Below are 26,062 nucleotides of genomic sequence, written 5' to 3' on the forward strand. Positions count from 1 at the left end.
CTAAGCTGGAGACTTAAAGACACACGCACACACAGACAGACAGAGACATGGGTCATCCTTGATACAAGAGTGCCAAGTTTATTGCGCTCCAGGGAAGCTTACATGGGATCCTTAACTGGTAGCCAGGCCCCAGCTCTCGGGATCTCTCAGCTGCAGACCCACCAGAACCCACTCCCCTGCCATCAGGGTCTCGTGCTCAGAGCAGCTGCAGGCACAGGGGTTTTGCTCAGTTCACCCCAGCAGGCAAAGGGTCTGAGGCAGGCAACAAAAGTCAAGGGGCCAGGGGTCTGCAGCTCCCAACATGTAAATGTTTTGCCTGCATGCGTGTCTGCACACCACATAACATGTAGTTAGTTCCTGTGGGAGCCAGGAGAGAGCTTTGAGTCCCCTGGGACTAGGATTACAAAGGGCTGTGAGTCCCCATGTGGGTGCTGGGAATCAAACTCAGGTCCTCTGAAAGAACAACCAGTGCTCTGAACCCCCGAACCATCTCTCTGGTCCCCTCTCCTTATCTATAAAAAAATGGTCCTGATGGGTTAGGTGCTTGTACCACAGTGCACACAGTGGACAGAGAACATTCTGTTTTCTCCTTACTAAGCAAGTTCCAGGGTTTTAATTCAGGTTATCGAACTTGGAAGCAAGGACCTAAGCCTGCTAAGGTGTCTTAAGGACCTGATTTTTTTTTTTCCAGTCTAGAACCCCAAGCAAGACACGCCCGTATTCAGTGATTGTAGGTCCTGCCAATTAAAATCGATGTTACACATCACAGGAGTCCTGCTGAAATTGCAGTGCAGTTGTTCGAAGGGCTGACTATGCATCCCAGCTGATCACTGAACTTAGCACAGCCAGTCTATGATGGTATACTAAACCCAATCATTCGGATTCCAATCTGTTCCCCTCAGTATTTGCAGAGTAACAACATCACCCCCCAAACAACTTCCCCAATTAGTAGCAGACCATTTTACACACGCTCTAATTTCTGCAGAAAATCCAAGAGATGGAAGAAAGGCGGATCGTGCGCATCGGAGAGTCCATGAAGACGTACGCGGAGGTGGATCGGCAGGTGATACCCATCATCGGGAAATGCCTGGATGGGATAGTGAAGGCGGCCGAGTCTATCGACCAGAAAAATGTAAGTGTGGTCACTAGGCTTCTCAGGGTTCCATCACCTCTCTCCTCCCCTCCAACACCACCTCATGCATTGACCCTGGGGCAAGGAGCTGCCACGGGTGGGGCAGCTGAACGTGGTCACTATACTTTTGCACCTGAAAGCCCTTTTATGAGCCCTCAGTGTAAAAGGAGCTGCGGGCTGTGTCCCGCCACCTGGCTCCCGGCTAGCTTTATCCGAAATAATTACATGGAAACTGTATTCTTTTAAACACTGCTTGGTCCATTATCTGTAGCCTCTTATTAGCTAACTCTTACATATTGATCTAACACATCTCTAATAATCTGTGTAGCACCACAAGTGATGGCTTACCGGGGAAAGGTCCTAACCTGCGTCTGTCTTAGAGAGGAGAGTCATGGCGACTGCCTCATTGCCTTCTTCCCAGCATTCTGTTCTGTCTACTCCGCCTACCTATGTTCTGACCTATCAGGCCAAGGCAGTTTCTTTATTAACCAATGAAAGTAACACATAGACCTCCATCATTTCCCCCTTTTCTGTTTAAACAAAAAAGAAAGGCTTTAACTTTAACATAGTAAAATTGCATATAACAAAACAGTTATCAAGCAAGAATTACAGTTACAATATTTATATCTACTTTATCTTTTATCATAACTAAGGAAAACTATAACTATAACTAACCATTCTTCAACTCCATCAAAGACTCCAGAAGGATATAATATCACCTAAGTAAACAAGAAATAAGCAACTTCCAAACTCTAGAAATGACAGAGACATTTCGCTGCCTGTACAGTCACCCAAAGTTCCTTTGTACCGTTGGGGCATCCATCTTTGGCCTACAGGCCCATAGTGTCCAGCAGACATTTCATTTCCATGAAGCAGGAAATTTCAAAGACAGTTCAGTCACTATCTGCTGTGTCTTGCAGAATGTCTCATAGACTCTCATAAACCAGGAACCCCAAAAGACCATCTCACCTTTAGGCAAGTTTAGCAGTCCTCTCTCTGTGGGTTCTCTGTGTCCAGTTTATGCAACAGTCCAGGCAAGAGAAGTTTCTTGCCCAAATGGCTAACAAACTCCATAAGGAGCCTCTTCAGTGCCCATCTTCCTCTTGAAGTAGATTGGTGCTGCCAGGAGCAGACGTGTCTCATTGTCATGAAAAGTCCTAAGTTATTAAAACATTTAAAATGCCATATTCTGTAGTCTTTGAAAGATATGAAGAATGCCTATCTAACTGAAATATATCTCTGTATATCTAGAAAAATCTAACATGACTACAAGCTTGATTATTATCGATGATTATCCATTAACAACCTATATTTCCTAATTATACATTACATTTTTAAATGAACTACACAATCACAGTACCTTAATCAAGATCAGAAATACATATACATATAACAAAATTGACCTTAAATTCCATACCAATGCAAATTATTCATATCTATATCATATTCCCCTTTAAATGTAAAAGAACATTTATAAACAATATTTGGGACTATGGACGTAGTTATTTCTCTCCAAACTTCTTCCTGCTGAATAGGGGCGCTGTTAATCCGGTCTTTCATGGTAACCTGTGTGCTAGGTTCATCTCAGTTGGCAATTGAATGAAGTAATTTCTTGAGGGTGTTCACAGCAACCTTTCAGGAGGACGTGGTCTATCATACGTAATATTGGGATAGAAACAATCCACAGGGTCTCATCCTCTGTGAAAACAAAAGAAGACCCTCTTTTCCAAAGCATCATATTTTTAGACTCAAATTCTGAAGTCATAATACCCTTATATCCATTCGGGTTTAGCTTGGCAACCCATATAATGAAATGTCTCTCTGTACTTAGCTCCTTCACAGTCAAAAATTTTAAAGAAAACACAATATACAGAATCCCAACTCTCTGTGAATTTTCCATTTTTACGTGGCTTATTTTTCTTTATTTATTTTAACTATCTGTACTCTATCTCTTTAAAGACTTTACCATTTTTTAAGGCATTAACTTTTTACTTTTCTGTCCCAAGCCTACGTACAGTCATCCATCATTGTGACCCACTTATAGGTCTTAGATGTCTTGTATGTCTGAATCTGCCCTATTGTGAATCTGTAATTTTTTTAGTATCCAGGAGCACTTCTTAATATGCCAAGCAGTTCTTAAAAACTTAAGTTGCACCACATAGAGGTAATACGGTACCGCCTATTTCCAGTCTAAACCTTAACTGCGCTTCTATTATGATAATTACGATCGTTCCTGCCTGAGGTCTGCACAGTTTAGTGTGGTCAAGGGGAGCTGGAGCCATTCCAGCCTCAGAGCCCCTCACAGTTCCAGGCACACAGCAGGTCCACATTGGAGCCGCACTCAGCAGTTTAGCTCTGAGACTGAGTGTGCAGCACAGAAACTCTTTTCATCCAAGTTACAGCCAAATCTGACACGCAGAGCCCTGCGCAGCCTGGAAACATCTCTCTGTATGGAGGCAGAAATCTGCCATGCTCTCCCTCCTGCCTAAGCCTGATTTTGCTGTCTGTCCAGGTGCAGGCGGGGAGCGCTGAGCCATTGGCATGGTCTCAGAGTACTTTCTTCCCGACCTCAAGTGGGCACACAAACATCTGGGCCCAGAAACGCTCCATAGCCGGAGTTTGCACCGGCGGCAGGACTCAGGAAGCCGCGGTTTAAAATGGCGCAGCTTTTTTTCTACCGCTAATGCTGAAACAGGAAATCTCTCTACAGCACGCCCTAGCAAACAGCAAAATTTGTGTTAAACTCTCTTTCCCTTATTTTTAATCTCTCTCAGGTTTTTAAGTGGATTTAGTTACCACGTTGGAGTGCCATTCTGTAAAAAGAGCGGCGGGCTGTGTCCCGCCACCTGGCTCCCGGCTAGCTTTATCCGAAATAATTACACGGAAACTGTGTTCTTTTAAACACTGCTTGGTCCATTACCTCGGTGTTTGGATTTAGTGCCCCGGTCCTTTTGTGCAAAACACAATCGGGGTTGTCACTGAATTAAATCGATTTCTGGGAAGAGATGTGCTTGCAGAGTGAGTGTGCAATGTTTGTCACTAGATGCTGGTAGCATCCCCTCATTGGGACAGTTAGTGCTGTATGATGTTTTACTTTTGTTTTTTGGGAGGGAGCCTGCTACCCAGCTCCCAAATAAATCACACATGGAGGCTTATTCTTACTTATAAATACCCAGTCTTAGCTTGGCTTGTTTCTAGCCAACTGTTTTTTCGTTTGTTTTGTTTTTCAAGACAGGGTTTCTCTGTAGCTTTGGAGCCTGCCCTGGCACTCGCTCTGTAGACCAGGCTGGCCTCGAACTCACAGAGATCACCTGCCTCTGCCTCCCGAGTGCTGGATTTAAAGTTGTGCGCCACCACCGCCTGGTAGCCAACTGTTCTTAAATTAACTCATCTACCTTTTCCCTCTGGGCTTTTGTCTTTTTTTCTGTATACCTTTCTTTATTTCTTACTCCATGACTGGCTGGGTGACTGGCCCCAGCTGTCCTCCTTTCCTTGTTCTCTTACTCCTCATTCTTCCTTATTTCTCCTCCTATTTATCCTTTCTGCCTGCCAGGCCCGCCTCTCCTTGCTCCTGCCTCGCTATTGGCCGTTCAGCTCTTTATTCGGTGTTTTAGACAGGCAAAGAGTCATAACTTCACAGAGTTAAACAAATGCAGCATAAACAAAAGTCACACACCTGAAAATAGTATTCCCCAGCAGGTCAATATCACTTTCAGATGTCGCCAAAAGTCCCCTGGGCCAAACAGTGCTTCGTTTAAAGTCCCCACTCAGTCCCCCTCCCCCCCCCTCCACTCTTTTATTACCTCTGTAGAGTTCTGTCAGTCTGGTGTGTGCAGCTGCCTCAGAATGTTTTAAATGGCAGCTGTTTGCAGGAGAGTCTCGGGCAATGGTGCTTTGTGGCGCTGTTTTTGTTGTGTGTAGAGTTGTGATTGTAAGCTTCCTTGCCTCCCATTGGAGACATGTTAGCTTTTGGCGTCCTTCCCAGATCTCAGCCAAGTTTGTGAGAAACAATTATCGATGCTCCAAAGCGAACAGCATCCTCCCTGCCTCCAGCTACATCCGACAGGCAAGCTCCCTTCCTGAGACGCTCGAGCCATCCAGACCTTGAGTTGGGAATGTTCTTGTCATTGGTTTTAGATCTCTCTCAGAAAAAAAAAAAATTTACAGATCTCGATCAAGCTTCCTTTAATCACTCTGTTTAAAGGCAGAGCATCATGGGAGGCTGATAGGCGATGTGGAAGGCACCTTTGGCTCTCACCTGGAGGCACAGCTTTATGAATTTATCTAGTAACGGACACACTGCTAAGAGGGGCAAATGCCCAGTATCAACAGGGTTTTCTTGGATTGGCCTCTGCGCTCTGGTGTTGATGGGTTGTCCGTGCGTGTGATTGCAGGACTCCCAGCTGGTCGTAGAAGCCTACAAGTCAGGGTTCGAGCCTCCTGGAGACATTGAATTCGAAGACTACACACAGCCGATGAAGCGCACGGTGTCAGAAAACAGCCTTTCCAGCTCGAAAGAAGGCAAGTCAGAGCTGAGGTTTGGCGGCAAGTCCAGAGGCAAGCTGTGGCCATTCATCAAGAAAAACAAGGTACTGGCCGTTCGGACCCTGAGCGGGCTGAGGCAACAAGGAGCAGAGGCTCGGAGTTTATCTTTTGGTCTTAATCCAACGAAGCTCTCTCCTTCCAGAAAGCGAGAGAGAACAGTTAGCGTGCTGCGTTCATTTGACGATGCAAACGATCTCTCTCTGGTGGTGGTGTCTTTGCCATGGCCTCTGTCTTATTACAGATGTGTTGTCACCTGGATGGGTCAGCCACACTAACATCACTGACCTCATGGCCCTTCACCCACCCCCTTCTCCTCCCAGACCGTGGGGCACCTCTGCTGGGAGCAAGGGGGGTGCCCCATCTAATCAAGCTTGCCAGCCTGGGCTTGGTTTTGAATCCATGTTAACCTCTGTCTCCATGAACATTTTCCCATTTTCTTTCCGTAGCGTGGTATGTAGGTGCATGACAGCGCTAACCGGGTGACCTAAAACGGGATGGAGGTGGCATTACTGCATTAACCTTAGGTCAGACTGTGTCTGAGTTTCCCAGGACAGGACTGTCCCGTGGCTGTTTTTCAAAACCTCAGTAATTTAGATCCCTCCCTCCCCTCTCCACCGAACTGTGTTAGTTTAGGTGCGGAAATGTTTTACCTCTCTGGCTTAAACTGGTTTTGGAATGACTAACGAGAGCCTTAGCTTGCATGTGGCCGTCTGCATGAGCTTTGGGTCACAAGGTTCTGCTGTCCTGTCGCCTACTCACTGAGCCTCTCCTTCTCACCCCCTCTTCGTGGAACACATCCTCCATGATTTCTTTTGTACCGTGGCATCGATATTAATGGTTTGTGTTTTACTTGCTTTGGATCTTGAATATGATTTGATGCTTATTTCTGTTTTGTCTTCTCGTTTCTGATTTTTTTTTTCTGTCACCGCTCATCTCTCACATGTAGCTTGTGTCCCTTTTAACATCCCCCCATCAGCCTCCCCCTCCTCCCCCTGCCTCTGCCTCACCCTCTGCTGTTCCCAACGGCCCCCAGTCTCCCAAGCAGCAAAAGGAACCCCTCTCCCACCGCTTCAACGAGTTCATGACCTCCAAACCCAAAATCCACTGCTTCCGGAGCCTAAAGCGTGGGGTAAGTTCCGCTCTGGAGTCCTGCGTCTCTCGCACACTGTGTTGCATGTCTCATTCTGCATAACTTACTTTGTTTGTGAATGGCCCCGGTGTGTTTTCCTATAACATTTAGAGAGAGAAAGCGTGAGCCTCGACTCCCAGAGAGCCACAGAGCAAAAGAATGGCAGAAAGAAAGGAAGGAATAAAACAGAGGGGGGGGGTGGAGGACAAGAAGGTCAGCAGGCCTGAGATTTTGTGCTCTAGTCCATGCTGGAAGCACCCCACACTTCCCCTTCAAGCCGACCGTTTCCTTCTTGATCTTACCAACTCTGATCAGGTCTCTGAAACTGACAGTGGAGACGATGAGGAAGTGGAAATGACTGGACAGTCAGAAAATATGTGCTGACTAATTCCAGACGGAGTGCAGCGCAGGCTCCACTTGTCCTAAGGAAGCCTCGTGGCAAAGAGGAAGGCAGCCAGGCACACTGGTTCCCTTGTGAAGTTAGAGGATGGTGATAAAGTATCTCTCAACCGGATAGGGCTGAACTCTGTACAGGTCGAGCAGTCCAAATCCAAACTCAAACATCTAAATTGTTTCGAATGCCATCATGATACCGTGAGTGGAAAATTCCACACCTGACCTCATGTGGGGTGTTGTGGCCATAACACAGCACCAGGCTGTGGGCATGGCCAGAGGTAGATGTTTCCCTGAGACCTGGACTCCATCTCTGAAACACAGATACCAGAAGCATGTTCAAATTACATGTTCAAAAAATATACATAAAGCCAGGTAGAGGGAGTGCATACCTTTAATCCCAGCCCTTGGGAGGCAGAGGCAGGTGGATCTCTGAGTTTGAGGCCAGCTTGGTTTACAGAGTGAATTCCAGGACAGCCAGGACTGTTACACAGAGAAACCCTGTCTCAAAAAACCGAAACCAAGACCAGAAAAAACATAAAACATGTGAGTTTCACATTTAAATTTGGATCTTATTTTATCTACATAGATCTCCCCATAAAGTCTGAAGCATTTGTGGCCCTGAACATTCTTTCAGGAGTCACTAAACCTGTATCTCTTCGCACAGGGACAGACACAGCAGCAGTGACATCCATCAAGGCCTCCTCCATTCTCTTCTGAGCTCTCTTTGCAGCAAAGCCAGTATGCAAAGAGAAGCCATGGAGCCAGGGAGTTTGCTCACACGGTCTGAGAGTCTGTGGCACCAGTGGGAAAAATTCTTAGAACACACTTGATGTTAAGACTCAGGTTTTAAAATCAGGTGTGATGTTGCACACCCGTCCTCCGAGCCTTCAGAGGATCAGAAGTTCAAAGCCATCCTTGGCTACATAACAAGTTCCAAGCTATCCTGGCCTACATGAGGTTATGTTCAAAACAAACAAAGAAGTAACAAGCCACCCAGTTTGCAGTACAAGATTGTGTGAGTAAATCACACATAAACCTCTACAGGAATCAGGACAGTCATCCCACATAGATACCAGCTGAGCTCTCCCAAGTGAAACTAAAGGAGAGGTCTCCTGAGCCTTCTCCAGTTGTCCTTACCATAAGCATCTGGGCAGGGTGTGGTGGCTCACACCTGTAATCCCAGCGCGTGGGAGGCTGAGGCAGGATAATGTTAGATTTAATGCTAGCTTGGGATGAAAAGTGAGACCCTGCCCCAAGCAAACAAAAGACCTGAAGCCTGGTGGTCAGTGTTTCACCCACCTGCAGTGCTGTGGTTTGGTCCACCTATGGAGTTTCCCTGCAGATGTAGCAGGCTGCCTTACTCCTGGGGTCACCAAGAAGCTGAGAAGTGACACACTCTATTTTTCCTTCCCCGCCCTTCTTTCTTTCAAGATAGGGTCTCTCTACATAGCCCTAGCTGTCCTGAAACTCACTCTGTAGTCTAGGCTGGCCTCGAACTCACAGGCATCTGCCTGCCTCTGCTGGGATTAAAGGCATGAGCAATCGCTCCCAATCTGTGACACTTGTTTCTATGTGATGCCCAGGAGCTAAGTTACCTAGAGCTGAAGTTGGGTACCAACCTTGGGCTGGTAAACAGCATGGTCGGGCAAAGACAGGTACAGTGTTCCTCATGAATGGAAAGTGTTGTGTTTCCTACTCCAACATCCACTGGAATAGGAAGAGATTTCACACCTGAGCTAATCAGGTGAACATTTGTCCATCTGCTGGTAGCTTTCTCGTCTGCAGAATCCTGTGCTGAAAGGATTCATTTCATGGGCTCAGCGTCCAGTCCATGGCTAACCTCAGCACTCCAGAGGCTGAAGCGTGATTGCCACTAAGCTTAAGACCAGCCTGGGCTTCATAATGGGATCCCATTTCAAAAGAACAGAAATGTTGCTGGGGATATGGCTCTGCTGTAGAGCACTTGCCTAGCATGCAACCCCGGCACACCGTAAAACATGACATGGTGCTGAGCGCCGCTGAGATCGGAAGTTCAAAGGTCATCCTTGGCTGCGGAGTGAGTTTGAGGCCAGTCTAGGCTATGTGAGATCCTATCTCAAAAATAAAATAGTGGGCGTGTGATATAGCGCATCAGCTAAGAGTGCTTGGAGCTGAGCCCTGGCAACCTGAGCTCAGTCCCTAGGACAGAAGCAGTGAAAGGAGAGAACCCAGTCCCCAAAGCTGCCCACTGCCCTCTACATGCACACAATAAGTAAACAAATAAAATAGATGAATAAATAAAAAAAAATAGTAGAGTCCAAACATCAAGGTTGAAGGAAGGAAGGATGCATTTGAGAGAATTATTTTGCTTTAAACAACTTAGTATATCAAGTTAAAACTCAGAAGTTTGGGCTGGTGCCGTGGTTCAGCCTAACAACCTCCATGGTGGAAGGAGAGAACCAGCTGTCACAAGCTGTCCTCTGACCTCCACATTCATTCACGCCTCGGTACTCAAATGTCCACATATACACTGCATAAATAAATGTAATCATTTTTTATTAAATCAAATTTAATTTCCTAAAACTGTCAGGAGAGCCACTGTCAGCAGGCAGAGTAGCTTCAGCAGAGGGTGATGGATCGTGCTGAGCTCTGTTGTTGGGTCTGGCCGAGCAATCCGCAGCTTCTTGCCTTGATTTTGCGGGCTTTTAGACCTCCACTCTTCATCAGAGAATTTCCACGGATGTAACCAGGGTGAGCCAGGCTCAGAGTCAGTTACATCATGTGACCACATAGTCACTTGTGTTTGTAAACATCCGCATCTGTCTGTCAGACGCTCACGATGAAATGTGTCGGGTGTTCTCGCAGTCACCATCCATTTGCTTCTCTGGTCCACGATGCTACATCACACGGTCTACTGGTCATCGATGGTTTCTGTGTCTGTGTTCATGGCGTCCACTAAGTGTGTAGGCAGAGAATGCCTGCTTTCAATTAGTACAAGAAAAGATGGTTTAAAAAAACAAGTCTGATTTAAAGGAAGATTTTTTTAAAAAAAAAAATAAGCAGAATGAATTTTATTTCTTACGCCTCAAATCTATGTTTAGCAAATTCCTTTTATGGAAATGTTCCTGGATGGTAAGTGCCTTCTCCCAGTGACAAGTGACCTGCGAGAAGCTTCGATATTGAGGGGCATGGAGAATAGTTGTGCCTCCATCACTAGTGATGAGCCCTTGGGGTCAGAGCTGATGCTTCTTACGGGAGAGGGGGGGAAGGGAGGAAGGGAGGAAGGAAAGGGGAAACATTAAGCCTTGGAAAACATTACAAACCAAAGTCTGGGGAATTAGACCAGGTTATTCAGCAGCCTCCGTGTGGGAGGCACTGGGTCCATGATGAGTGGAATGGAGTCCTTGCTTCCATTTTGTTTTCTCTTGTGCTGGAATTTGAGACGGCCGCTCCTGATCTGAGACGCTCAAGGGAGGATCCCGGGAGAGTAACTGTAACCGTGGTGTGTCTTTTTGTTTTGATCAGGTGTTTTCATTTTATTTTTTGTCTGTGTGTTTTGCTTGTGTGCATGTCTGTGCACCACTTGTGTGCCTAGCTAGCACCTTCAGAGTTCAGAAGAGGGCAATGATACCCGGAACTGGAGTTAGCTATGGCTGTGAGTCACCATGTGGGTGCTGAGAATCGAACCCAGATCCTCCCCAAGAACAGCAAGTGCTTCTAGCCATTGAACCAAGTGTCTTGTACCCTGTGGCGTACCTTTTAATTTCATTTCACATTTCACAGCCTTCAGGTTTGAATTCTAAGTATCTGGTTTAATTATCAGAGTGTGGAAATTGTATGAACCCATTTCTTTCTTTTTCTTTGTTTTTTTCTGAGACACACCACCACACCTGGCTCAATGTGCAAATATTTCTTAACATAGCTTAGTTTATTTCTGAATAATTAAATAAGAGTAAGTATTTTGGATTGTTTGTTGTTGTAAGCTATTTTCTGGGGGTATTTACAGAGAGTCTACGCTGACAGACCTTAGTATTCCATCTTTACATTAGTAAAAAAAAAAAAAAAAAAAGATTAAGGTAGAAAGAGTATCTTCAGAGCTGAATGTGGATGCACATACCTGTGATCCCAGCCTCTAGGAGGTAGAAACTGGAGGGTCAAGAGTTCAAGGTCACCCTCCATTACACTCAGAGTTTGAGGCCAGTGTGAGCTGTATGAGAGGAAAACCAAAGGGGAATGGGGGAGATAGAGATGGATGGATGGATGGATGGATGGATGGATGGAAGATAGATAGACAGACAGACAGACAGATGTTTGATTGATGATAGACTGATTGATTGAGATATATAGGTGATAGATTGATGGATATGTGCCCAGATAGACAGATGGATAGATGGAAGAATGATAGATGGATAGGTAGATAAGAACATGTCCTGAACTTGACTATACAAAGGCAAATCTTAAACAAAGATTTCCTTTCGCCTACGAATAGCAATTTTCTAGGTAAAACTAGAAAATAAACCTCCTGTATTTTAACATTAACCTTAGGAAATGCCTCCAAAGTAGAACAAGACGTTTTGGAAATCTGTTGTTGTGTGTCATATTTTGAATGTGCGGTTCTTTTTTTTAATCTTCCTTGTTTTCTTGCTGGCTGTCGGCAGACTCAGTCTTTGTGTTATCACAGAGAGTTCATGAAGAGGACTCTAGGGAAACCCACGCATGCCTTTGAGGCTAGGGACTATGTTGTAAGTCTGCCTGTGCTGCAAGAATGCAGTCACAGCCAAGCCACTAACCCCCTGGACAGCGCCAAGACTGGGGACACAGGTGCAGCTTTAACACTTCCATCCCACTGAACAAAATTCCAAACCGAGACAACTGCACGCCAGAGCAAGGAGGGGGTCTTATGGTATAAATCCAAAAGCTGTTTTATCTCCCAACTTGCATAGAGAAACCCAGGCTCCCTGATGGACATCCAATGCCCCAGTGACATCCACTGAGTGGGCTCACTGTCAGAATGCCCCCTTTTTGGCTTAGTTCTGGTAAAATCTTTAAAAAGCCTGCACCTGAAATGTCCATGGTGTCCCTGGATATGAATTCATGACAGAGATTTACCCATAAAACCCAGCTGCAGAGTGTAGTCACCGGAAGAGACAGTTTAGGGCATAATGATGTGACCATGAGGAACCCACATCTGTTGGTGCAGCCAGCTGGTTCCTGGGGAGTCATGCCTTGTGCTTGGAGAACAAAAACTCAAAGAGGTACGAGCAGAGAGGGTCCCAGTAGGTGTCACCAAAACGTTTGTGCTTAGGCACTTACTGTCCCCTCTCTTTGCGCTTGTGGTTGGTAGCTGTGACCATCCAATGACACATGGGCAAGCTGGCTCTGTGTTATTGATGCTTGCTTCTCCCAGAGCCCCTAACTGTCGCCTGAAGCTGATGGTGTTTGGTCCCTCGGTGTCTGGTCACACACTCCATGAGGCCTTTGCCTTTATTCTGCTAGGAGAAGACTTGCTTTCTAATCAGAAGTGACCTAATTGACTGGCTTAGGACCAGTAACCTGAAAATGCTTGCTCGTGTTTAAAAACGAATTCCACACTTTGCGGTGGCACCTCCGGCAGGTGGTCTGTCACCACCCACTTCAGAAAAAACGGAATTTGAGAGTTTTGTTGTTTCCAAAAGCCAAGTGCAAGATTTAGTATTTCCTGTTTCTATTGGAGCTAATGCCCAGTTTTAATCACTTGTTCTTTTTTTTTAAGATTTATTTATTTATTTTATGGATATATGTTCTTGTCTGCATGTACATCTGCACACCAGAAAGAGGGCATTGGATCTCATGACAGTTATGAGATGGTTGTGAGCCACCATGTGGGTGCTGGGAATTGAACTCAGGACCTCTGGAAGAGCAGCCCATTCTCTTAACCACTGAGTCATCTCTCCAGCCCCTAATTACTTGTTCTTATTTTGAAGTGGTAACCTTTTATTGCTTCACAAATTTGGTTCTAGGAGATTTCAGTTATAATCTCAAGTTGTGGAAGGGAGCCCTGTGGAGAGCAAATAGTGAGTCAGGTTCTTGGAATTCGCAAGAAGACTGACTGCGTGAGGAAATACTAGTGTGCGCTAGCGTGCTTCATGGGGGCCGTCCCCTGCTCTACACCGTGAGTGCCGTCTGTCTGAAGGCGAGCTTGGCTTGTGATGGACAATCTGTGCGGGAGCTCCAGGAGGCTCAACAATTCATGGCCAGGGCCTGTGCAGACTTTTGAAAAGCTGTCCTGTTACTCTCTTCCTTCCGTGTGGGAATAATGTCTTTAAAAGGCGATTGCCTATTTACAAAGAAGTGTTGACCTTGTTTGTTTGTTTGTTTGTTTGTTTGTTTTGGGACAGGATTTGTGTAGTCCAGGCTGGCCTGGAACTCAACTGTGTAGACCAGGCTTCTGCTTCCCGAGCGTGAGCCACCAAACCTGGTTAGAAGTATCAACTGTAAATAACCTTAAGAATGGAAAAGTACAAAAGTTGGATGAGAAATTTTAACCCCTCTCTATGCAGCATAAAAATCCAAGTGTGCTTTCTTTGACATTTTGTCCTCTGGGTGTGTCTGTACCCTACTATTTTACTAGGACCTCCGCATTGCTAGAGACCAAGTCCGTGTCCTGTGCTGAACTCTCCATGTGGGTCTTACAGAATCTTGTTTCTGTTTCGTTGCCTTCTTTTAGCCTCTGCAGACACCATGCTCACTATGTTTTTTGTTTGGTTGGTTTTGGTTTTTCGAGACAGGGTTTCCCTGTGTAACAGTCCTGGCTGTCCTGGAACTCGTTTTGTAGACCAGGCTGGTCTGGAACTCAGAGATCCACCCGCCTCTGCCTCCCAAATGCTGGGATTAAAGGTGTGCATCACCGCGCCTGACAAAATAAAAGGAAAAATACTATTAAAAAGTGTGAGAGGGTGTGTTGGGGAGCGTGTCTGTGACCCCAGCACTCGGGAGCAGAGGAGAAGCCTCTCTGAAACTCTGAGGCCATCCCAGCCACTGCTGACCATCGGGTAATCCTGTCTCAAAACTAAAACTTGAAAAAGGATCTGCCTAGATGTCCTGGGGGAGATTCGGTGGACAAAGTGTCGTGTGGTTCTCTTCCTTTCAGGGTCCTTGTGTGTCACCGCTGTGCCTGGCAGAGTTAGGGCCCTGGGTTCTGCCCCCAGCAAACTGGTTCTCATGGGGCGGCAGTGCAGGGTCAGGAGGGCTCTCCTCTCACACCTTGTCGTGGCTCTGGCTCCCAAGTCACCCAGACATTTCTGTTATAACCAACCCCTCCTGTGAACTTCTGCACAGATCTGCCCTGGCCATTTTCACAAGTTGGCAGGTGAGCTGATGTTGCGAGTCCTGTGGGACTGGCCAAGTGCCCCCTCTTCTGACCTGTGTTTTTTTTCTCTCTCTCTCTCCTTCTCTCTTCCTGTTTGTTACCTCTTCAATTTTTCCGTGAAGCTTTCTCTCAAGCTGGTAAGCATAAAGTCCCCCGTGCATGTCCCTAGTCTAATCGGGTTTTGGTGTGTGTTATAGATGCTATGCCCTGGGCAACCTGCCTCCAGCATTAACTGCTCACATTCTACTCTCCTCCGGGTGCTTTTGTTGGTGTTTATTTGACCTCTGGATGTGTGACTGTCTTATTCACTAAGAAAATTAATACTTAACGTGACTTGGTTCTCCTTGCTGTGGGGGCCTTATGACTATGCCAAGTATTAATCAACTGTTGATAATTAATCGAAATATAAAGGTCAGAAATTGGGGAATGTTCCTACTGGATCGATTTAAATAGATGGAAGGTACTTCTTCCTGGGAACCACTAAAGGAGACACTTGGGAGACAGAGGCAGGAGGATCTCTGTGAGTTCGGGGCCAGCCTGGTCTACATAATGAGTTCCAGGTCAGCCAGGGCTACAAGAAGAAACCCTGTTTAAAAACAAAACAGAACAACCAACCAAACTAACTAACAACAACAAAAAAAACCAAAACCACAAAACACACACACACACACACAAACAAACAACAACAACAACAACAACAAACCTAGGAGCTGAAGGAGACACTTGGGTGTGTATCACGCCTGTAGTAACTACTCAGGTTTTTGGTAGGAAAGACCGGCAGGAACTGAGACCTCCTGAGGACCTGCACAGGTCTCTGGGTGCCTTGGGTAAAGGTGAGTCCAGAGGCCACAGATCCTCTGATGAGCTGTCTGCCTAATGTCTGTGTCTTGCTTTTCCTTCACAGTGTAGCTCTAGTGAACAACCAGAGTAATTGTTTGATTTATTAAAGAAAAATCCTAACCAGCATAACCCACTATGTTTTGAGAATGAATGAGGACTGGGAACCTGGATCCTTTCAGAATACAAACCCTTCACTAGCTCAGGAGTAAGCTGTTCCTTCCGTGCCATTCTTTGAAGTCAGTGATAAAACGAAACACTGGGAGCTAGAGCGAAGCTCGGTGGGTAAGAGCGCTTGCCCTTACAAGCATACGGACTCGAGTTTAGATTCCCCGGAAGGTTCCTCTTTAGTGGCACCGTCTCAAAAGCCAGGTCATCCCAGCACTGAGGGGTGGGGAGAGGTGAGCTCCAGAGGTGCACTGGACAGCCAGCCTCACCGAAAAGCCAGTCTCAAGGCTGTAAGGTAGAGAGAGGGAAGACGCCCGACTTCCTGCTTGGGTGACACCTTAGTATACGCACGTCCACAAACACACAGAGACGTGGTGAAGTGTTGGGTAGGAAATGGGTTATCTCTGTAAAAGCAAATATCTCAAGAACCTGTTTCACCCAGGACTTATACCCAGGAGCAATGTAGGTGCCATCCTGAGATGAAGCAAGGCTGAAGACAGAGCCATTTAACCTGGGTGTGTGTAACCACACCTTCCATGGCTGGTTCCACCGTGCCGCAAACTGGGCTATTCAGTCACGTCAGAGACATCCTTGCTGACTCAGAGCTAGAAACCCCAGCTCCACAAAATGAGTCACACGCCAGAGCTTTGAGAAAATGTAAACTTCAAAAGCCTAAAGGGGTGAGACGCCCTTCCTACCGATCCTGAGTTTATATGAGAAGCTACTGACTTGAATCGCCATAGCAACCAAGGTTTGAGGCTTTTCCAGTGACTTATTTTCAAATAACAACGGTATTTGAATAGCGAGGGTAGCTGTTGACAGGGACCTGGCTGGTCACTTGTTGCTTTATCAGTTGGAGATAATGTGTAGATCAGCTAGGTCACCAGTGCTGTGTCTGCTGTGGCTGGTCACAGGCCACCAGCCCAGAGTGTTCCTTACAGATGTCTCTGCCATTTAGATGTCATCCAAGCCTCACACCTGTTCTACATACACTCCAAAGATCCAGGTCACTGCGGAACTGGCCAGGTTCAAGCGCAGGCAGTCTCTGCCGCTTCTGTCCCAGACACTGCAGCCACGCCCTTTCCATCACCACAGGCAGGGCTAGAGGGCCCTCTGGCCATGGACAGATGGCCTTGCTTTCACAGGCCAGTGACTTGTATTGAATTTTGTTACATCCCAGATTTTAAAAACAAGCAAACAAACACCTCCAGAAATCTCAGCCAGTAAGATAGATCTGAAGGTGAAAGTGTTTGTAAGCCTAACAGGAGAGCTTGAGTCTAAATTTCCAGAACTGATGTAAAAGCCCCATGCCCAGCATGCATGCCTGCAAGACCAGTGCCCTGTGGGGAGATAGAGCATGCAATGAAGACACTTACTCTGTCCAAACAAGGGGAAGATAAGAACCCAGGGGACGGGAGGGAAGGGGTTATGTGTACATGTGCAATTTCAATCTAGAAAACAAGTATCAGGGTCGCCAAGATGGCTGGGGGCAGGGGTGCTTGGTGCTAAGCCCCACTAAGCCCCCATGGCCTGAGTTCCATTCCAGAGACACACATGGTTGAAAGATGGAGCTGACTCCCACAGGTTGTATAGTAAATAAAAATTGTGAAGACGGGTTTCCCTCCCAGCCCAACACCTGAATAGAAGGACCAGAAAGATAGACACAGAGATTTTCAAATAGCACACACGGGAGAAAGAAACCGCCTCAGCCTCCATCATACTGAGGGACCCGCTTGCTTGGCTCCGAGACAGGAATGTCACCGCCCTCTCTCCCCTCGACCAGCACACACACTCAGGACGGGGCTCTGATCTCCATTTGGCCTAAGAGGCAAATATTTGCTGACTCGTGTTCTTCCCAGCCCATCCATCTTCCTCATAATCGACCTACAAGCGGCTGTCACAAGCCCCCGAGTAAGCCACTTGGCAAATCCCAGTGGATTCCGGAATCACATTCCCTGGGCCCCCTTTCTTCCCGCCCCCAAGTCAATCTCGCCCTTGTTTGAAAAGAATTGAGGTTTTCAAGTAAAATCTCACTTGTAAAATCTCTCCTGGCTTTCACTGGGCCTGTTGAATACATCTCATTCTTTACGGAAATGGCCTCACTTGAGGAAAAGCTCTTGGCACTGCAGTGAAGCCACGGCTCTCCATCAAAGGAGGCAGTCTTTGGAAGGAGACCGGCTCCTGGTGTCTCCTACTGAAAGCTCGTGAACAAAGGCAAGAGAGCAGTGGGATTTTCAGAGAGCCCAGCCAGGTGTGGCGGCTCCTGTCCGCAGCCTGGCGCTCAGGAGGCCGAGCCTGAAGGACTGCTTCAACTCAAAGGCCAAGCTGGTCTGCCTAGCAAGTACCAGACCAAGCCAGTGATAAAATCTGGAAGTGTGTGGGGGTAGGGTGAGGGGCTGGAGAGATGGCTCAGCAGTTAGGAGAATGTATTGCTCTTGCGAAGGACCCAAGGTCCCAACGCCCACATCGTGTGGCTCACAACCACCTACCTGTATCTTGTTCCAGGGAAATCTGATGCCCTCTTCTGGACTCTGCTGCCACCATCCCACCTGTCCACATGTGCGGGCACACAACTTTAAAATAAAGTCTTTTAAATTGGGGCAGGGGACCAGGAGCCAGATGTGGTGGTTCACAGCTATAATGCCAGTACCTGGAAAACCACATCACCATGAGTTTGAGACTGTAGCCTGGGACAAAATGCTTGGGTAGTATGCAGAGGCCCCAGGTTCAGCTTTGCAGGAAAGGGGGTGGTAAAACACTCCTGACCGTAAAAGTGGAGGAGGATGGTTTTGTTCACTGGAAAGTAATTTTGAGGTCCCAAGGGCAGGAGGGACCAGAAACATCAGAAGGGGATAGATGACATGGGTTTGTTTTGTTTGTTTGTTTGTTTTGGTTTTTTTGACACAGGGTTTTTCTGTAGCTTTTGGAACCTATCCTGGAACTCACTCTGTAGTCCAGGCTGGACTTGAACTCACAGAGACCCACCTGTCTCTGCCTCCCAAGTGCTGGGATTAAAGGCATGTGCCACCACTGCCCCACCTGCTCACATCCTTAAAGGAAAGTGACAGGCTCCTGTCATTTCCCAGGGCTGGGAACTCTGCCTCAGCCTTGAGAGGAGAGATGGGAAGGAATACCTCAGCTAAGGAAGGAGCAGAGGTTCAGACACAATGTTCACAACAACTGGATTATATTACAGAAGCGCCAGCTTCCTTCTCTTCGGGAACGGGTGGGAATAGTCAGAAGATGCAAATGAAGAAGTCCCCACATTTGTTTCTGGGCTGCCCTCCGAGTCAAACCTGTTTCCTCCATCTCTCTTCCCTGGAGTGTGGCCTTTCCTGCAGCGCTCTGGCCCTTGTAGATGACAGGCAGTGGTTGCGGGACTTTTGAGTTTTGCATGTATTTGATTTTCACGTCTCAACTGGTGTGGCAGGAAAGCATAGCTGGTTGTGGGAAGCCTCTGCAGGTCTGCAGGCTCAGTTTGCCACCTCCTGCCCAGGAGCACCTCAAGGCTTTCTGGCTTCTCACTTCTGTTTGTGTCTGCAGGGTGCCACACCAGAAGACTTCAGCAACCTCCCGCCCGAGCAGAGAAGGAAAAAGCTGCAGCAGAAAGTGGATGATCTCAATAAAGAAATCCAAAAGGAGACGGATCAGAGGTAGGATGGATCAGTGTGCCCTGTCAAACCACCCAAGCTTGTGGAAAGAGGAAATATGAGAATAGATGTGTGTTTGTGTGTGTGTGTGTGTGCGCACACACACACACACACACGTGCACACACACACACACATACAGTGCTTTAAAGGCCAGAAGAGGGTGTCAGAACTCTTGGAACTGAAGTTAGAGGCAGCTGTGAGCCACCAAATATGGATGTTGGGCACCAAACTTCAGTCCTCGTAATAAAGCAGTACATATTCTTAAATGTTGTCTCTCTGGCCTTAAAATGGATAGAAAGGTGTTGTTTTGGTAGGTGCTTTGTCTGGTTTCTCATTGTGTGCTGGGTTTCTCACTGAGTGCTGGGTTTCTCATTGGAGGTTGTATTTTGAGTCTGGGGAATGAAACGCACTTGGCTAGCTTTCCAATTTCTCTTTTGTCCTGAGTGAATGGGTGCGTTTTGTTTCCCAGGGTCATGGGCTGGATGAGCCCCTCAGCGACACTCAGCCTTGAGGTACAGGTGTTGGTACGGCTGTCCTTTCTGCAGCAGTTGAGGCGCAGGTGGCAGGCGTGTGTATCTCTTGAAGCAGATCATATTGTTGCCTCTGTTGTATTGCTGAGCCGACTGGTGAAGGAATAGTTCAATTATACCACAGCACAGGCGCAGCGGCAGGGGTGGCAGTGGGCGCAGGGTGGACTCTTCCTGGGTGTTGCTGTCATACAATCCGCAGCCGTCCTCCAGCGGCTTACCTTCCGGTCTCAGCCTCTGCTGGTCCAGCGGGACGTCTTTCTTGTCTTGGATCTTCATCTTGATATTTTCAGTGATAATGTCACTGGGGTCCACCTCAAGGGTGATGGTCTTGACTGTCAGGGCCCCTGTGAAGAAGTTCTGTATATTGGTGTCGGCTAGGTTGCCTCCATACAGGCAGTCTCAGGAGTTTTCTCTCAGGGGCCAAAGGGGTCTTTGGTCATTTGTTTTTGTTTTTGTACAAAGAATGGAAAACGGCATGAGTTCCACCTCTTACTTCCTCACATCCTGCTTTTGAGTCTAAAATCTGTTTCTTTATAGTTGAGACTAATTTAGTGTCAGCCTTCCTGCAGGTTCTCAGGTCTCCTTCCCCTCACTCCCAATCCCTTCTTCCATTTGTTTGTTTGTTGAGACAGTCTCTCTATGCAGACCAGGCTGGCCTCAGACTCACAGAGACCTGCCTGCCTCTGCCTAACCCCGCGCTGGGCATGCGCCACTGTACCTCTTGTTGTTTGGGGGGTTGTTTGTTAGCTTTGGATAGAGTCTCACCCTGTAGTTCAGCCTCGCCTGGAATTCATTGTGTTGCCTATGCTGGCCATAGCTCAAAGTAGCAATCCTCCTGTTGCAGCTTCCCAAGCACTGGGACTACAGGTGTAAGGCCCACATGTCTTTTCTTTTCACTGACTGTTTCAGTGGTCTGGAAAACAAACCACAGCTGGTCTGCGCTGGTCTGCTCTGGTCTGCGCTGGTCTGCTCTGGTCTGCGCTGGTCTGCGCTGGTCTGCGCTGGTCTGCGCTGGTCTGCGCTGGTCTGCGCTGGTCTGCGCTGGTCTGCGCTGGTCTGCTCTGGTCTGGGCTGGTCTGCTCTGGTCTGCGCTGGTCTGCTCTGGTCTGCGCTGGTCTGCTCTGGTCACTAGCAGACTAGCGGCCCAGTGAGCTTCTGCTCAGGCCCAGGGTATTGGAAGTCTTAGGTATTTTCTCTCAGGGGCCGGAGGTGGGGGTGTTTCTGTTTGATTGTTTGTGGTGGGTTTTTGTTTGTTTGTTACTGTTTTTACGGGAAAGGGGAAAAGAGGGCTAGAGAGATGACCCAGAGTTTAAGAGGCCTGGCTGTTCTTCCAGAGGTCCTGAATTCAATTCCTAGCAACCATGTGGTGGCTTACAGCCATCTGTAATGAGATCTGGTGCTCTGTTCTGACATGCAAGCATACATGCAGGTAGAACACTTTAAACATAATAGATAAATATAGATTTTTTTTTAAGTCAGGCGGTAGGGGCACTTGGGAGGCAGAGGCAGATGAATCTCTGAGTTCGAGGACAACCTGGTCCTAGGTGAGTCCTAGGGCAGCCAGAGCTACACAGAGAGACCCCATCTCACAAAACAAAACAAAACAAAACAAGAACTAAGTTAAACAAAAAAAACCAGAAGTGTGTTAACTGGGGCACCTCTTCATGAAATTCGGGAGGAGCCCGCAGGTTAAGGTCATCATAGACAGGAGAGAGCAGCCGTGTGGTTGGAGTCTGAGGCAGGACGATTGCTGACCAGTGAGGCCAGCCTGCAATGTAGAGTGGGCCCAGTGTCCAAAGAGAAGCAAGGAAGGCAGGCAGGGCTCAGTGGTTAAGAGCGTGTGTTCCTTTTGAAAAGGATCTGGATTCTGTTCTCAGAACCACACCAGGTGATGCCAGTTCCCAGAGGGGCTGATGCCTCTGACCTCAGAGAACATTCACACTCATGTGCACACACCCTCCACACCTAACTGAAAATAATGAAAATAACGTATTTTTAAAAAGCAAAAAAAAAGGGGGGGGGGGGGTAGGCAGTGGAGCACACTCCTTTAATCCCAGCACTCGGGAGGCAGAGGCAGATCCCTGTGTGTTTGAGGCCAGCCTGATCTACAGAGCAAGTTTCAGGACAACCAGGGCTACACAGAGAAACCCTGTCTTGAAAAACCAAGAGAAAATAATGCTCTTCAAAAAGAAGCTACAGACACAAAAGTCTGGTTCCTGAAAGATTTCAGTAAAATGAGGACTGGGAAGACAGATCAGTGGGAAAAGTGCCTATTATGCAGGCGTGAAGAACTGAGTTCTGATCCCCATTGTCCATGTAAAAGCCAGGCACAGCAGTGCAGGTCTGGTGCAGGTCTGTAATCCCATCGCTGGCCAGCTGGTGAGAGACCCTGTCTCCAAAAACAGGGGGAGTGGCTAGAGCAAGGGCTCCACACTTATACTCCCTTGCTGTGTAATCAGACTGGAGTTCAGATTCCAGCACCCACAAAACATGCCAAGCACCCCACAAACATCTCTAACCCAAGCTCCCCGGTGGGAATAGTTGAAGGGATCTCTTGTGGTTACCTCAAGAGTGAAGAAGATATGCTTGCTGCTGTGGCCTCTGTACTCACAAAGGCATGCTCACCTGCACACACACACACACACACACACACACACACACGTAAATGGAGGCAGAGAGTTCCTGTCCAGACCACCCGGTCCCAAATAATCACACAAATGCTTTTATTAATTATAAAACACTCAGCCGATAGCTCAGGCTTACTGCTAACCAGATTTTACCCATTTTAACCCATCCCTGTTAATCTCTATTTTGCCACATGGCTCGTAACTTTGCTTGTCCTCTAGCGTCTTGCTTCCCTAACAGCTGGCTCATCTCTCCCTGACTTCGCCCTTCTTCCTCTCTGCTTTCCTGCCTAGACATAGTCTTCCTTACTGTAGGCCAAATTAGCTTCATTATCAACCAATTAGAGTAGTACATATTCCCAGTGTACAGAAGGATTATTCCACAGCATTTCCCCCTTTCCGCCTAATCAAAAAGGAAGGCTTTAACTTCAACATAGTAAAATTAGATATAACAAAACAGTTATCAAGTAAGAATTACAGGTACAATATCTAGTCTATTTGTATTTGACAAAACTAGAAAAAAATATTTAACTATCCTATCTTGGTGAGTTTAAAGTTTTATATCAAACTTATCTTTTATTATAACTAAGAAAGATTGTAACTATAATTGTCTAGTCTTCAACTCCATCAAAGACCTGAGAAGAAAATAATATTACCTGAGTAAGAAGAAAGCATAGGTAAACAACTTCCAAAAAATATGAGAAATGACAGAAACAGTTGACTGCCTGGACAGTCACCCAGGGTTCCTCTGTAGCCTTGGGGCATCCAACTCTGGCCACAGACCCAGCATAGCTCACAGACTTTCCTGGGAAGCAGAGAATTTTGAAGGACTGTCCTCTGTCCTACTTTGTCTTGGCAAAGTTTGGCAGTGGCCTTTCTTGCTTCCTACTGGTCCAGTTTGGACAGTAACTCTCAGCCATTGAGACAAGGGCAGTTTCTTTGCCCATATGGCTAGCTTTTGCCATAGAGAGGACAAACTCCATACGGAGTTTCTTTGATGCCCATCTTCTTTTCTGGCCTACATTGGTGCTGCCAGGAGCTGATGTGTCTCACTGTCATGAAAAGTCTAAGTTATTAAAACATTTTAAATGCCATATTCTATAAGTCTTTGAAGTGTTTGAAGATCACTATTTGAAATTTATCTTTATATATCTAGAAAACCTAACATGACTATAAGTTCAACTATTATAGATGACTAACTGTATTTTTGTGATTCTGTATTTATTAATTATACATTACATTTTTAATTAAGCTGTATAAACACAATACTTTAAACAAGAATAGAAATATATATAGTATAACAAATTAACTTTAAATTTATATTAATAAACTAAAATCCATGCCAATGTAAAATAATTTGAGATTAACTGTTGTTTTTTGTATTAAAGTAGATTCAATAATCTATTCCCCCCCCCGTTATTTCTATGTCACGTCTATATCATATTTCCCTTTCTTCCTTTTTCTTGGATATTTTGGGAATTTGGGTGTGGTTCTCTAGACTCTTTCCTGCTGATTGATGGGCACTGGTGATCTTTGAGGGACCCTAAGAAAATTTAGAATTATGGTTAAGTCCTGACTGGAGTATTATATGGGGCTGGATCATCTCAGCCAGCAGCCTTGAGCTGTTTTGGATGCAGAACTCAGAGGAAACTGTAACAAAGGCGCTCTGAAATGTTGGGTCATCTGGGCCATCCATTCCCATCAGAGATTTTTCAGTGGGTCTTCCTCAATCAAACCTGATTTTTCTTAACCCAGAATGAATCCACAGCCTCTCATTTCCTGTGGAAATAAAAGCAGAATCTCTTTCCCAAAGTAACATACCTTTTGACTTAAATTTTGAAGTCAAGGTATTTTTAAAACATGTAGGTTGACTTAATCTAACAGCTTTAATAATCAAATGTCTCTCAGCTATTTGCTCATTTACAGTCAAAAAATCTAAAGACAGCACAATGGTATAGATAATCCAGATTCTCTGTGTATTTTCCGTCTTTACGTGGCTCATTATTTTTTATCACTCTATTCCCTTTTTAAAGACTTTATTATTTTAGCTGGGTCTTGCTGACACACACCTTTAATCCCAGCACTTGGGAAGCAGAGACAGGTGGATCTCTGTGAGTTCAAGGCCAGCCTGGTCTACAAAGTGAGTTCCAGGACAGTTAGAATTGTTTCACAGAGAAACCCTGTCTCCAAAAAAAAAAAAAACAAAAACAAAAAAGACTTTATTATTTTAAAAATCATTTTTTTAAAGCTATGACTGTTTCTATCCTTTCTCTTCTCTCTCTCAAGCATACGCATATTTTTTAAACACTGTGATCTGTTCAGAGGTCTTTTTGTCTGAATCTGTCTTTACTGTGTCTTTCTAACCCTTTTGTCTACATGAACAAAAAGCCCTTGTCCTATCATGCAGCGCATGGCTGGGAGACTCCTCCCTGTACCACGGCCCATGTGAGGCTGGGAATCCACCATGCTGCAGCTCGGGCCCTCTCACCGTGGCCCGTGTCAGAGACGTGAACTACGAAGCTGCTCTTAGCTCTGATTTTGTGTGTTTAGAATTATTTTTAGGCTTTGTTAGGTCTTCTGTGGAAATTCTGACCCCACATTGAAGCGCCGTATATAAACAGAGGTGGTGATTTCCTGTCGGGCACACAAAAAATAAACGTGTAGATAAATACCTCTTTTAAAGAAAAGGAGTAGGTCGACAAGAGACAGATGAATGTGACCTGCGTGTGCACACACGCAACACACATGAATGTACACACACACACAGAGACGAGTAAAATCAGTGAACTTTTGAAGAAATTGGTCAGAAGAAACCATAAGGAGAAAAGGCGTGATCTCACTACGTAGCCCAGGCTAGCCTCCAATTTGGGCTCCTCCTGCCTTGGCCTCCTGAGTGCTGGGATCACCAGTGTGTTTCACCAAGTCAGAAGGATAATGGATATTAATAACTACTATTAATTTTTCAGAGCAATACTGGTAAGAGGTGATGGGAGGTCTGTGATAGCCAGTGGGAGCTTGTTAAGGGCTTTTCAGTCAGACAGAAACCCCTATTGGCTCTGTCCTCAGTCCCCATGTTGTCCTTATTCCTTCCTCAGGGATGCTATCACCAAAATGAAAGACGTGTACCTAAAGAACCCGCAGATGGGAGACCCGACCAGCTTGGACCACAAACTTGCTGAAGTCACCCAGAACATAGAGAGACTGCGGCTGGAGACACAGAAGTTTGAGGTGTGGGGGACAGGTGCTAAGGAAGGGGTAGCAAGGGGAAGGGTGCCTCTGGGCAGGCCCCCGGGGAGCCCCTCCACCCTCACCCATCAGTGGTCTCTGTGATGGCAGTGTTGGTCTATGTCCCCGGAGAGGAAAACCACCCTACTGACACACCTCGGGCTGTGGGGTTTCCCTGGATGACCTCAGAGCCACGGGATTGAATCAGAAAGATATATAGAGCAATTTATCTATGATTACAGGGCTGCCCAAGAGTGTAGCCCAGTGGTGCCTGCTTTCTGCCATGTGGAATGATTGGTAAATCTGGTGAGCAAGGGCCTCCCTCCCCCTCCCCCAGCTTTGCAGGAGGATGGAGCGGTTGCCTAGGAGCCCACCTGCATGGCCAGCTAGTATAGTCTCTGAGACATCAACCAGGTCTTTGAACATCAGCTTTAGGTGACTCCAGCCCTGAGCTAAGGCCTGACAGTTCATGATTGAGCCTAGGCTAGCCCAGGTCCA

The 26,062-nt window shown here is 46.5% G+C and overlaps 1 protein-coding gene across 18 annotated transcripts in view; it reads left to right on the forward strand.

The window, feature by feature from the left end:
- Fnbp1 (formin binding protein 1) overlaps positions 1–26,062 on the forward strand; it is a 128,375-nt gene that overhangs the window by 92,723 nt on the left and 9,590 nt on the right. For 4 of the 18 annotated variants that reach the window (XM_048432009.3, XM_048432007.3, XM_048432008.3 and 1 more), the window contains 6 exons: positions 986–1,132; positions 5,527–5,721; positions 6,624–6,806; positions 14,652–14,666; positions 19,078–19,187; positions 25,435–25,567. In XM_048432009.3, the coding sequence (XP_048287966.3) occupies positions 986–1,132; positions 5,527–5,721; positions 6,624–6,806; positions 14,652–14,666; positions 19,078–19,187; positions 25,435–25,567 (783 nt within the window). The remainder of the gene's footprint in view (positions 1–985; positions 1,133–5,526; positions 5,722–6,623; positions 6,807–14,651; positions 14,667–19,077; positions 19,188–25,434; positions 25,568–26,062) is intronic. The other 14 variants (XM_085681385.2, XM_085681386.2, XM_048432013.3 and 11 more) reach the window with 7 other exon arrangements.

Source organism: Myodes glareolus, chromosome 21 (genome assembly GCF_982192425.1).
Source record: "Myodes glareolus chromosome 21, mMyoGla1.1, whole genome shotgun sequence".
NCBI classification, from domain to species: domain Eukaryota; kingdom Metazoa; phylum Chordata; class Mammalia; order Rodentia; family Cricetidae; genus Myodes; species Myodes glareolus.